This window comes from Caretta caretta, chromosome 4 (assembly GCF_965140235.1).
Source record: "Caretta caretta isolate rCarCar2 chromosome 4, rCarCar1.hap1, whole genome shotgun sequence".
NCBI classification, from domain to species: domain Eukaryota; kingdom Metazoa; phylum Chordata; order Testudines; family Cheloniidae; genus Caretta; species Caretta caretta.
Genome location: NC_134209.1, coordinates 51,620,504 through 51,633,909, shown reverse-complemented (window position 1 = coordinate 51,633,909; position 13,406 = coordinate 51,620,504). Strand labels below are relative to the sequence as shown.

The following is a 13,406-nucleotide window of genomic DNA, read 5'->3' as shown; positions in this document are numbered from 1 at the left end:
GGACTTATGTACCCTGCTCAGCATCCATGCCATACGGACCTCAGTCTACCATCCTCAAACAGATGGACTGGTCGAGCGGTTTAACCGCACCCTTAAAGGTATGATCCGGAAGGTGGTAGCACAGGACAGAAAAGACTGGGACACCCTTCTACCGTACCTAATGTTTGCAATACGGGAAGTCCCCCAGGCATCCACCGGTTTCTTTCTCTTTGAGCTACTATAGTGACGCCACCCAGGCGGAATATTAGATATCGCCAAGGAGGACTGGGAAGAACAACCCAACCCAGGAAAGAAGGTCACGGAGCATGTGACACAGGTGAGAGAGTGAATAGCTCGAGTAACCCCGAAAGTACGAGAACATTTGGAAAAAGCACAAGTGTAGCCAGACAGCCAGCCCCCCCCCCCCCCCCAGACCAGCATTGCTGGAAACACAGAAGGAAGCCGGAACAAGGCACTTAAACATATATTCCAGCACAGCCTTTGAAGCTGTGAAAAGCACAGGTGTGCTGCTACAATGTGCCTCTGGGAACAGATACGACGATTAAGCTCACAGCAGGCAGAGGCCCTGTGACAGACATGGCTCTTAGCCCCTACTAAATAGCGTGATGCACACACCAACATCCTAGGTGGGAAAATATTTACCCTGATAAAAGAAATGTCCAGTAGTCGAAACTTATTGTTTCTCTCCCTTGCAAGTGTAAACTACTCTTGCGAAAGCTGGCGTCACCCAGACAGACCAGCCTCAATTTGGCATAAGAAAGGAGAAAGAGAATAAAGGAGTACAGAGGTATAAGTAGGGGACCTACAGCACCATGATTTTTGAGTGCTTTTCACTATCTATCTGCTGGTCAGATAAGTGACAGCCTCCCAAGGCTTCTGCAGCTAAGAGGGTCCCTACGCCTTGTCCCTTATTCGTCTTTCCGCGGAATTGAGTGACCGATCCTGGCTTGGCACCGCTGGAATCGAGAGATGCAAGGAGGGTAAGAAGCACACACACCTGATCTCCTATCTTTAGTGTACACATATTTTGAAATAGAGCTCTATACTTTGTTTTCTTTCTTTGGGATTGTGGCTTCAGTTTTGTAACTTGTTTGTGTGTGTAACATCTCTACATTTAAATAAGTAGGCACTAGCAATTTTGTAACCACATGATTAGAATCTAGCTTAATAAATTTTGGTAACCATTTATGCATAAGCCTGACTTGTTTTCTCTGGTTTACTGTAAAGCAGCCAACACAATTAAAGAACCTCAGCCGTTTTGGCTCTAAAGTCTGGCCATTAGGTGAGAGTACTAAGAGCCTAGCGTTGAGTTGTGCCGCCTCCACGGGGCAAACTCTTGGGGCACCTGTCAGTCAATCCTGGCTGCCCGCTGCGAAGGAGCTCTGAGCTCTAGCAGTTAAAGTCACGGGTGGTTAGGACCTTGGGGCATCCGTCAGCCTAGCCCGGGCTGCCCGCCGCGCAGGGACAGTGCGTCCTAGCGGTTAAAGTCACGGATGGTATAAACAGGCATAGCTGGCACCTCACCAAACATCCTTGGCCGTCGGCTAACAACAAGAGACCCAGTGGACATACTACAACCGCCGGGCGAAAGTACAGAAATTTCAGCCGTGAGAACAGGTGATGGTGCTAGTTCTGACAGCGGAAAACAAACTCCTGGCCAGCTGGCATGGGCTGTATGAGATAGTGGAAGCCATTGGGGAAGTGGACTATGAGGTCAGACAAGCAGACCACCGAAGACCAGAGAGATCTACCACGCAAACTTACTGAAGCCCTCGCGTGACCGAGAGATGTGCCTGGTCATTCGGAGAGCTCCACCTCAGACGGATGACCCACAGGGGCAGGTGAGGATATCCCCAGAACAAACAGAGATGTGATTCAACGGAACCAAGATATGTTCTGTACACAGCCAGGCCGTATGACACTGGTCCAACATCATATCGTCAACAGGCCTGGAATAAGGGTGACGATAAAACCGTACTGGATACCGGAAGCTAAAAAAGAGGAACTTCGGACAGAAGTAAAGATGATGTTGGAACTTGGGGTTATTGAAGGATCCCACAGCCAGTGGTCCAGCCCTATCATCCTAGTACCCGAGCCTGACAGGCACCCTGAGGTTTTGCAACGACTTCCAGAAATTGAATGAAGTATCCCAATTCAATGCCTATCTGATACCACGTGTCAACGAGCTAGTTGATCAGTTAGGCAAGGCCCGATACCAAACCACTCTGGACCTGACCAAAGGATATTGGCAAATTCCCCTGGCCAAGAACGCCAAGGAGAAGACTGCTTTCTCTACACCTGATGCAATACATTGTCCTCCCTTTCAGACTCCATGGGGCCCCTGCAACATTCCAACGACTTATGGATAAATTGCTGTGACTCCATGCCAGGTATGCCGCCACCTATTTAGACGATATGGTCATCCATAGTCCTGACTGGGAAACGCACCTAAGGAAAGTAGAAGTGGTACTAGATGCATTGTGGAAGGCCGGCCTAACTACCAACCCTCTCAAGTGCATGATAGGACTAGCTGAGGCTAGATACCTCGGGAATGTAGTAGGGAGAGGCTTGGTAAAACCCCAATGGAACAAAGTGGAGGCAATACAAGATTGGCCTCGGCCAGTCTGTAAAAAACAGGTCAGAGCATTTCTCGGGTTAGTAGGGTACTATCAGATTCATTCCTCATTTCGCCACAAGAGCTGGGCCATTGACGGACCTGATAAAGGCTCAGGGCCCTGAGATAGTAAAGTGGTCTGATGCAGCAGAAGGAGCATTCACAGATTTAAGGACAGCCCTTTTCTGCCATCCAGTACCCATAGCCCCAGACTTCAAGAAATAATTACTCCTACAAACAGATGCCTCGGAGGTAGGGCTAAGAGCCGTCCTTTCGCAGATGGTAGGGGAGAAGGAAACCTGATCCTGTACCTCAGCCGGAAGCTCCTCCCCAGGGAACAAAAGTACACCGTTGTTGAAAAGGAATGTCTGGCGAAAAAAGGGCCATGGAAACTGTCCGCTACTACCTACTGGGGCGGCGATTTACCCTGGTGACAGACCACACCCTGCTCCAGTGGATGCACGGAAACAAGGAGAAGAACGCAAGAGTGACTAGATGGTTCCTATCTCTGCAACCCTTTCATTTCGGAGTACAGCGTAGGGCCGGAAGCCAACACAGCAACGCAGATGGCTTGTCACAAAAGCATTGTCTCTCGTCCCAAGTAGGCCAACCCCATGGTGTTGAGCGGGCGGGAGGATATGTGATACAGCATGGCCAGAAGGCAGCAGAAGAGAGATCTAGGAGAGATATGTAAGTCCCAGGATGAGGAGAAGCCTTATTCCCTATAGAGGGAAGAAAGGTTTCTATAGATTAATTAAAAGCACCTGAAGCCAATTAGAGCACCTGAAGCCAGTCACCCGATAAAAACCCCCTGCTTCAATCAGCCAGGGGAAGGAGTTGGAGCAGAGTGCGGTTTGGAGACATGCCGTGGCTGGCTAGAAGAAGACCAAGACCCTAGGTAAAGAGACACCCGGCTTGTGCAGAGAGAGGGCAGGAAGCCCCACAAGCTGAAGAGAAGGAGAGGGAAGTAGCCCAGGGGAAGGAAGCACTAGTTCAAGTGGTTTGCCACTATCCCTAGGGCCCCCGGGCTGGGACCCAGAGTAGACGGTGGGCCCGGGTCCCTCCCTCTCCACTACCCTTCTCTAGGTTACTAGTGGGACAGTAGATACCCTAGTTTAGGGGCAGGAAACTGCGTCCTGAACCCCCACACAAGAAAAGGAAGCATGGGACCCATCATAATCGTGCCAGCAATTTGCCACACTATCTAGAGAACCTATGCCAGTATAGGTATGCTGGCAGAGTCCCTTGAGTAGATACAGTTTATGCCAACAGAAAGGAGTTTTTCCGCAGGTGTAGTAACACTACCTCCCTGAACAATGTTACCTATGCTGACAGAAACCCTTTTCTGTCAGCATAGCTGCATTTACTCTGGAGGCTTTGTCGATACTAATGTCACTAGGGGTGGGTGTTTTCCCCCCCCACACTCCTGACCAACATAGCTGTGCTGGTATAAGTTTGAAGTGTAGACTAGGCCTTATTGGCAACACTTGGGACTAGAATTGTCATAATAAAAGTTCCTCCCAGTAAGTGGATTGGATTTGTATGAATAAGGAGATGGTAACATGCAACAAGTACCACACAGGCTACTAATGAGAAGAAATTGTTTTAAAAAATTTAAACCATATCAAGTCTAATTGCAGAAGCTTAAGTTATAAGAGGAAGTAGGTACATTTGAAAAAAATATACTACTTCTACCGAAATAAGGAAGTAAATTACACCAACTGAAAACTGCTATCCTTCTTTAGCAGGAAAAACTTCTGAACTCCCTTTGATTTAGTGCAAGATGGTATGAAAAGATTGTTAGCATTATTGCTCAGCCACACAGGATTTTTTCACTTTACACATTAAGGACATAGATACTTCAAAATCATTTCATCAAGGCCCAATCCAGCAAAGCACTTCAACTGGACTTTAATGGACTTACTCCCCTGCTTAAATTCAGGCGTATGTTCAAGTGTTTTGCAGGACTGAGGCCTTACACTGTTGTAATGCAATAGCCCTGAGACAAATAAAAAATTAATTAATAGAACCCAATCAGAGATTTGCAATGGACAAGACCTGTTACTAAATAGCAGGTAGTCCAGATCCCTGCCATTGAAGGGAACTGAAGGATATGGAGTTGGTCTGTAGAATCTTTATTACTGGTAATGATGTGAGAAAGGAAGGAACCACCACCTTGCCTTCAGATGCCAGCTTGAATATGCTGGACTGGCAGTGATGAAGGACCTCCTTTTACTTGAAAAGGGTACACATATGATGTGGAATTATAGAAAGACAATAAACCTGGGATCTCAACAAATCCATTTCTAAAGTCACTTATCAGAACAGAAATGAACACGGAGTATTTTTGTAAAAGTATTCCTTACCTCCCTCTTTCAACTGCCAAGGCATCTATTTCATCAAAGAAAAGAACGGAAGGCGACACAGCTCTGGCTTTCCTGAAGATCTAGAGAAACAATAATAAAATAGTTTACTGGGGTGGAGGGGGGAATTTCTGGACAAAACTCATGCATTCAAACACCTTGTTCGAACTCCAAAAGGCAAAGGGCAAAGAATAACATCTTGTGGCCCTTTTTTTAAAATTGGGCTTACTTTGGAGCTAAGTTACATCAGACTATATAATGTAGCTTCAATAGCAACTTTCACTGTAAGCCTGATTTTGACACACCCCACTAACTTTCTAAAAGCAAAAAGCAAATAAAAACACAAAAAACTTCATTTTGCCTCAAAATCTCTGGTCAAAGAGAGGGTGGGTTTTTTTGTTTGGTTAGGGTTTTTTTGAAAGCTTAAGGTTAACCAGACAATGTATTATTAACATGGAAAGTTTGAAAAACGAGCACACATCCAGCACAACATGCAATGGGCCCTGACTTGCAACTCGCATCTTCTTACCTCTCTCACAGCTTGTTCAGATTCACCAACGTATTTATTCATCAATTCAGGTCCCTGCACAAACAGAAGAAAGCAGTTTTTAAAAATTATCATTCTAACTTCATTTACTGGTATGTCACTATCAATATCTTCTCACACAGCATTTTGTGCATAAAACACTAAATCACTACTTGCAAAAGTTTTATTCCTTTGGCTGTAGTGTCTCCACCGCACACTAAGTTTCCCTCCATTGGTCCCATCACTGGGTACACAGATGACTGTGTGTGTGTGTAGGTCAGGTGTATATGACATTTATTCTCATTTAGAAGCTGCGTGAAGATTTGACCTTAGCATCATAATTCCTACATTTCAGTTTTATGAGGAATCGAAGCATTTAAAAAAAATTAAAGTACAGTTTACTGATCACGAAGGGTACTTGATTGACAGCATTGCAGGGGCCTCAACTGAGCAGAAAAGCACTTACGTGTGTGCTCAATATCTCTCTCTATTCAACAAAACTCCTAAGCATGGGATTAACTTTAAATGCATGCTTAAGTGGTTTGCTGAACCAGAACAGGAAGACAAAATTGTCACCCCACCCACACACCTGAAATATAATCTGGAGGTATTATATCATACATTATGCTGAGAAAAGTTTCAGAGTAGCAGCCGTGTTAGTCTGTAACCGCAAAAAGAAAAGGAGGACTTGTGGCACCTTCGAGACTAACAAATTTAAAATCCACTCCATACGGCTAAATCTGTTAGTCTCTAAGGTGCCACAAGTCCTCCTTTTCTTTATGCTGAGAAAGTAGTTCAGAATCCAGGCCCATTCATTCTTTTACCTCTTTGCTAAAACTGCCAAATGTGCTACTGCTTTTTGTAATGTGGAGTCCTGGACCCTAGGGATTGAACTGCGACTGCAAATGCAACATTTGTATTTTAAACAAATACTTACAATTATGAAAACAAACCAGCAAGGAAGAACTCTCAATGCCTCTGTGTCTTGGTATTTACTGTAAACCAGATTGTTAAAAATAACACTTCTTAATGAGACTAAGCATTTCATGGGATTGATAATAAGTCATTGATTTAAATCTGGTCTATGTCAACAACGACTTACAGTCACAACCATCTGATGGCTGCTTGCTGCCCTGCGTGAAATGAGCTGATGGCTGCAGTCCCGTTTCTAGTGAACAGGTGTTCTCTTCGCAATTCCGCCAGTACAAATAGCATTTTCCCCAACTCTCCACAGAGAAGCCAATGGGTATGGAAACTGAACTACCTTCTCATGCCCAGATGTTATGAGTCCTTCAGGTTACCCTTGTGGCACGGTGGCCGAGCAGTATGGAACAGCTTGCTTTAAACAACAGTCTTTCTCGCATTAATTTGTACTGAAAGACATGTTTTTATATATTTGCAGTAATGGTGCAGCTGTTACATTCTTTCTCTGAGTGGAACAGTCTGGAATTAATACATACATCAATAGAAGACGGGTTTACTACAATAAAATAGAACACGTGACACTTTTCCAATCTCCTCCTCCACTCTCACTTTCAGGCTTGTGATAGCATCTATTGAACCGAACATACATTGTAGTTGGTACCATTCTAAAAGATCAGTGGGAGTTTCTGCATGTGTATGGAGAGACATACAGATCGCCTTAAAACCGAAGCAATATACTGTTTATGTGACAAATTAAAAACAGAGTTTCTGGTAGTACAATTTCTGAAAATAGCTCATGACAAAGTAGAAGCTGAGATGAATGCATACTCAGGCCTAATGTGTTATACAGAGAGGTCTAACTGTGTTAACACATCATCTTGGTAGGAGAGTAGCATGTGCCATGCCAGCAGGAAATAGAAACAATGCTTCCCCAATTCAACTCCCTTTAAATGATTGCTGTGATAGGCAAAATTAAAATGTCACCTGGATGCTTTGCAGGATTTCAACCATTTGGGAAATTTGAGATTGCTGAATACCTGCATGAAAAAAATAATTTTCCAGTCATGTAACTGATGAAGAGCTCAGGATTCTTTTATCCCAGAGAAGAAAAAAAGCAACAGAACAAGAACAGGCCTTCCCCTATTCATTGTAAACGCCAAGAAAAAGAAGCATGCAGCAGTCTATGCAGAACAGGCTTGTAGCTCAAGGAGACAGTATCCAGCTGCTCTGGGCCTCAGCTATCCATCATGATCATTTGCAGATGCGGAATCTGATAATGAGAGTCCAAGAAGTCCTTAAATAACTAGAAAGGCAGTTTTCTCTTTCTGGCCTGCTTTTTTGTTTAAACCAGGCCGATACACTGAGAAACCTCATCAGATTCTACCCAGAACCATAGATTTCTTTTTCCATAATTTTTTCCTTGGAGCTGTGAACCCAGTCCACCAAAACACTCATTCACAGAAGTAATCTTCATTCACATCAGCAGTCTCATTGAAGCCAACAGGGCTACTGACATCAGTGGCATTATTGGATTCCATTACAGTATGCATCAAAATTATAGACAATATCAAATTGTCCGAGGATTCCTCTTCCTGTCGCTGACTGTTAACAAAAATTGCTACCTCTGAACTCTGCTGTACAACAGCATTTCATGTGCTTGAAGATTATGTTTAAGTATGAAAAAAAGATCAAGATAAACACAAAGCAATAAATTTCTTCCACAGAGGAAGAAATGTTTTGAATTAGTGCTTGTTTAGTATACTTTAACATTCAATTTTTTTCCATTTTTCTATTTATCAAAAAATAACACAAGCTGACAGAGAAAATCAAAGGAGGGAACTCTCTGCATTAAATGTCTATGCATCCTTTGCAGAGTATTTTCATGCAAGCTGGTCAAAAAGCTCATGTAACTCATCTTTTAACAATGGCACCAAAATTACAATTCATGAGCAGGGTTTTTGTTACAAGTAACATGGAACTCTGCTACTATACATGGTGACGGGGAATCCAGAATAGCAGTAAGAATACACAAAAAAGAAGAGGTGCTGGCATAAACTTCATCTTATCCACACTCTGAAGTCATACTCCTAAATCCACACCACAAAGACTGGAACTTAAAGAAGCTGGGCATACAAACTGGACTTGGGTTAGCTCTAACATGCAAGCCATAGCTTTGCCCCTCACCCTTTGTAAATGCAAGTGAAGGAGTATTGAGTCTTTTGTCGGCTAAGATTGTTAACACCTCGTTGTTGGAGGGAATCAGTTTCCCCGCCAAAAAGTAGTCATTAAACCATTAGCAAAAAAGCCACCTGTTGACAGTTTTCACCCTTTTCTTGAAAGATGGTTAAGACGACTATGGGCATGGCTACACTTGCAGATGTAGAGTGCCAGAAGTTAAACCAGCCCTCGGAGACAGCAGCAGGGAAAACGCTGCAGTGGGTTTACACTGTCACCTGCAAGCGAAGTGGCGTGGCCACATTAGCAGCTCTTGCAATGCCATAGAGAGCAGTGCATTGTGGTAGTTATCCCAGTGTGCAAGTGGCTGCAGCGTGCTTTTCAAATGGCGGGGTGGGGGAGCAGGGTGGAGTGTGACAGGGAGTGTGTTGTGTGTTTGTGGGGGGAGAGACCGTGTGTTTTGGGGGGGAAGAGAGTGTGTCAGCATGCAGTCTTGTAAGTTTAGACAGCAGCAGGGCAAAACCCTGACATCAGCCCCCCACCCCCTCACACACTTGCCTCAGCAGCATTCCACAGTAATGGTTTGCTTTGTCCCAGAGCAGATAAACATGCCGGATGTCAGAAACGGAGCTTTGAAAGATGATATCTGCATGCCTGCAGCCGAATTCAAAACCATGATGAGAATGGCCACTTGACTTCAAGGGATTATGGGACGTTTCCAGAGGCCAATCACAGCGCAGTAATGCAATACATCATCCACACTGACACCCGGGCATTTCAGCCAGGACACAGCAAGCTCTATGCTTCTCGTGGAGGTGGATTACCAGGGCGCTCCAGCTGCAGAGTCCAGGCACTCTAAGCGCCTTGCCAGTGTGGACACCTTAGGAGTTAGGGCTCCCAGGATTGATTAAATGCACTCTAACTTGCAAGTGTAGCCAAGGCCTATATTGCAACAACTCTGCTGTCACTTAAGGCTCTTGCATGTCTTCTATTCATTTCAGCTTTGCTTTAGACTTGGCTGATACAGATTGCACAAATCTCATTGATTGATGGTCTCCTGACCATGGTCCTATGCCAGGCAGTGTCCATGACATTTCTTTTAATAGGCATCAGCCTTTGACCACTGACCACAAGGTTTTGTTAACAACTGTTAAAGTTTAGTGACTTACTCTATAAATAGTTATGTTCTGTTCTATGAAGGATGTTCTTCCACATCATACTAGGTGAAGAAACAGAACATACTCCTTCTGACCAGTCTCCTGACGAATTTCAACATAAGCAAAGGATTTGGAGGAAGCAGTTTTCAGGGAACAAGAAGGAGTGATATTAGAGCTATTCCAATGAGCAGAACACTTTGAGGGTGCTATCCAGCCTCAGAGCATGAATCCAGCCAATTCTGGGACACTGTTCACTGCTCAAATATCCATGAAGTGGTGTTTATTCAGCCTCAGGATAGACAACAGTTTCCATGTAGGCTCTGTTTGATTACTATTCTGTTCTCATCAACCAAAAACCCTACGATCATTTTCATTAAAAAAAATGAAACATTCTTGCATTTGGAACATGATCAGGATTAGATCTTGGAAGATTAAAGTCACAAAGGATAAAACCACTTCATGCACGTTAAAACAGGAGATAAGCTTGTATACACACTGTTATGATGTGGGTGCTTTAAAGAGTTTTTAAAGGCAAGAACATCATCTGGAATAGGGAATCCTTGAAACAAAGACCAGTAGTATTTAAAAAAAAAAAAAGCAGCATTTTATGGTCTGTTTGAGGATTTTACCCCCTAAAGGTGTTGGGGTAATTACCTTGACATTAATATGAAATTTACTAGTAATAAATGTCTCCTTAGCACATCTAACTTTATTATTTTGATAGTCAGGAAAATGAAAAACTTGCCGTGCCAGATGGACACTGTTCCAAATTCTCCCACACACAACTCTGTCCATCTTGACCTAAAATACAGTTATATCTTTATATTGTAGTTCTGGGAACAATCACACAAACTGCCACACTGAATAGTGTTAAACTACGGAGTGTGGTTTATATGTGTAGCACAATGGAACCACTGAGTTCATTTACACTAGACCCCTATGTAGGAACCTAACTGAGGTCCCTAGAATAGTATTTCTGAAATTGTGAGGCTTGGCCTTCCTGGAGAAGGCTTCGCGTCTTCAGGGAAAAAGATAGTATTAAAGCAGAATACAAACAAGAATAACTTGTTTAGGATTGTTTTCTGGGAAAAAACAGCCGAAGCAGCATCCCAAATCCCAAATCTTTAATTTTAAAAATTGCTAGGAATTACGAAAAGTACAACAAAAAATTATAAAATCCTAAAAGTATGAACAGGTTTTGTTTTTTTGATTTTTTAATTTTTAGAAAATATGTCACTAAACATGAGAGGTCAGCAGAAGCTCCGACTTGGACCATGCAGCAGTGAGAAGGAACTGGAGATGCTGTCGGTCCGCCCTGCTCTTGATTGCCTCAGGTGAAACCACGATAGGAACCATTACTCAAAGAAAAAATACTTCACTTCAAATCTCTCCTCTCTGCAATACAAGTCACTTAGGCCTGGTCTACACACACAGACTTTGTACCAATATAACTATTTTAGTAAGGGGTGTGATTTTTTTATCCAACTAGTGCAACTTCTAGCTTGGATACAGTTATACCAATATACATGTGTCTTATAACAATACATCTTATTCCCCATCCAGTACAGGAATAGGCTATACTAGTATAAGCACCTTTACACCAGTATAACTGCATCCACACTAGAGAGCATTGTACTACTTTAACTATACTAGTATAGCTGAAGCAATACAACTTTTGTTTATAAATGAGGCATGAATCTGAAAAAGAGGGATAAGGATACTGTGGAGTCGCATCTTACGCCGGGGTTAGGTTGTAAAGTCAGCGCGTAAGGCGAAAATCACGTATAGTCAAAATTACCCTTGAAAATCCCTTATATTGCCCATGAAGTACAGTATACTGTACACGGTTTTGTGTATACAACCATGTACAGTAATATGTATAAATGTATAATGTGTATAGTATGTAATGAAGAGTACATATGCAAAATATTTTACAGTACTGTATTTTTAATTACAGGGAGTCGTCAGGGCTCGATGTTGATTCAGGAGACGGAGGTGATGGAGAGCGAGTCGTAGACAATATTTGCTCTGGTTCAGCTCGAGAAGTTGATTGCGTAGGCTCATCTGCTGCTGGTTGTTTTTCCTTTAAAAACATGGTGATCGGCAACTGTTGCTGTTATCTCTTGAGCTGCTCAAACATTTCTTGATACGGTCTCAAATCATCTGTAATACCACGTGTGATTTTGGAGGCTTCATTCCATAGAGGGATCGTATTCCGAAATTAAATCATGCAAGTGTTTCGCTGCTTGGAACACTTCAGCAAATTTATGAAGATTCCAACTTACTGGCTCTTCCTGTTCGTCATCATCATCATCTTAGTCTTCTGTAGACTATTTTATCAGTTCCTCTAACTCTTCGTTGGTCAATGTTTCTCTATGGCTCTCAATTAATTCTTCAATTTCTCCCTCAAGGATGTCAATGACGCTATCACCACCCACTTGCCTGGCCACCTGAACAATGCGTTTCACTTCTTTGTCAATGGTCGGGAAACCCTTAAAATCATTCACACATTCTTTCCATGGGTTTCGCCAACATGCATTGACTGTTTCAGGCTTGATTGTATCACTTATATTAAACAGGCAATGGATGCAATCGGCAATGTTGAAGGACTTCCAACACTCCATCACATTAAGATTGGGATCAGCATCCATATCGCTACATATCCGTGAGAACGTAAGCCTCGTGTACGTGGCCTTGAAACAGCGAATCACGCCTTGGTCGAGAGGTTGGAGGTGGTATTGGCAGGGAGAAAGACTACTTCAATGTCATTATGTGCAAACTGGAGTGCCACAGAGCGGCCAGGAGCATTGTCTACGATCAGCAACACTTTAAAGTCAAGTCCTTTCTCTTCGAGGTACCGCTTGACTTCCAGAATGAAACATTTGTGGAACCAATCCAGAAATAATGCTGCCATCACCCAAGCCTTTTTATTTGATTGCCAGAACACAGGCAGGAGATCTTTGTTCTTGCCTTTTAGGGCACGGGGATTTGCAGCCCTGTAGAGCAAGCCCGGCTTTATTAAATGCCCAGCCGCATTGCCACAAAACAACACAGTCACTCGGTCTTTAGCTGCTTTGAAGCCAGGGGCTTGTCTTTCTGATTTCGAAATGTAAGTGCGGTTGGGCATTTTTTTTTCCAGTAGAGCCTAGTCTCGTCAGCATTAAAAACTTCTTCTGGAAGATAGCCCTTTTCTTCTATGATTTTCTTTAATTGTTCGGGGTAGGCTTTTGCTGCCTCTTCATTGGCAGATGCAGCTTGACCGGTAGTCTACATGTTTTTGAGGTTGAAGCAGTTCCTAAAACTGGTAAACCAACCTTGGCTGGCTTTGAATTCCTTCTCATCAGGAGGCTATCCCTCTTCAGTGGGAGGTTTCAACAGCGCGTAGAGGCCAAGAGCCTTTTCTTGCAACGTGTTGCCATCGATAGGCACACGTTTACGGTTCATGTCTTCCAGCCATAAGTTTAATGCCTTTTCAGTCTTCACTGAAGTCTTACATGCACCTGGCTCGTCACCTTAGCAATTATTGGAGCACTTGATGTCACGGCTTGACGAATTTTTCTCTCTCAAATCTTGATGGAACGGATACTAGATTCGTTGCAGCCATATTTACGTGCCATGTTGGAGATTGACATACCTCTCTCAATAAG

General features: G+C 43.4%; 1 protein-coding gene across 3 annotated transcripts in view; it reads right to left on the bottom strand.

Moving 5' to 3' along the window:
• AFG2A (AAA ATPase AFG2A) overlaps positions 1-13,406 on the bottom strand; it is a 318,280-nt gene that overhangs the window by 236,838 nt on the left and 68,036 nt on the right. For all 3 annotated transcript variants that reach the window (XR_007356281.2, XM_048847226.2, XM_048847227.2), the window contains exons 12-13: positions 5,507-5,560; positions 4,981-5,060 (exon numbers count right to left, since the gene is read on the bottom strand). Coding sequence is in view for 2 of the 3 variants with exons in the window: in XM_048847226.2 (XP_048703183.1) it covers positions 4,981-5,060; positions 5,507-5,560 (134 nt within the window). In the remaining variant the exon portion in view is untranslated. The remainder of the gene's footprint in view (positions 1-4,980; positions 5,061-5,506; positions 5,561-13,406) is intronic.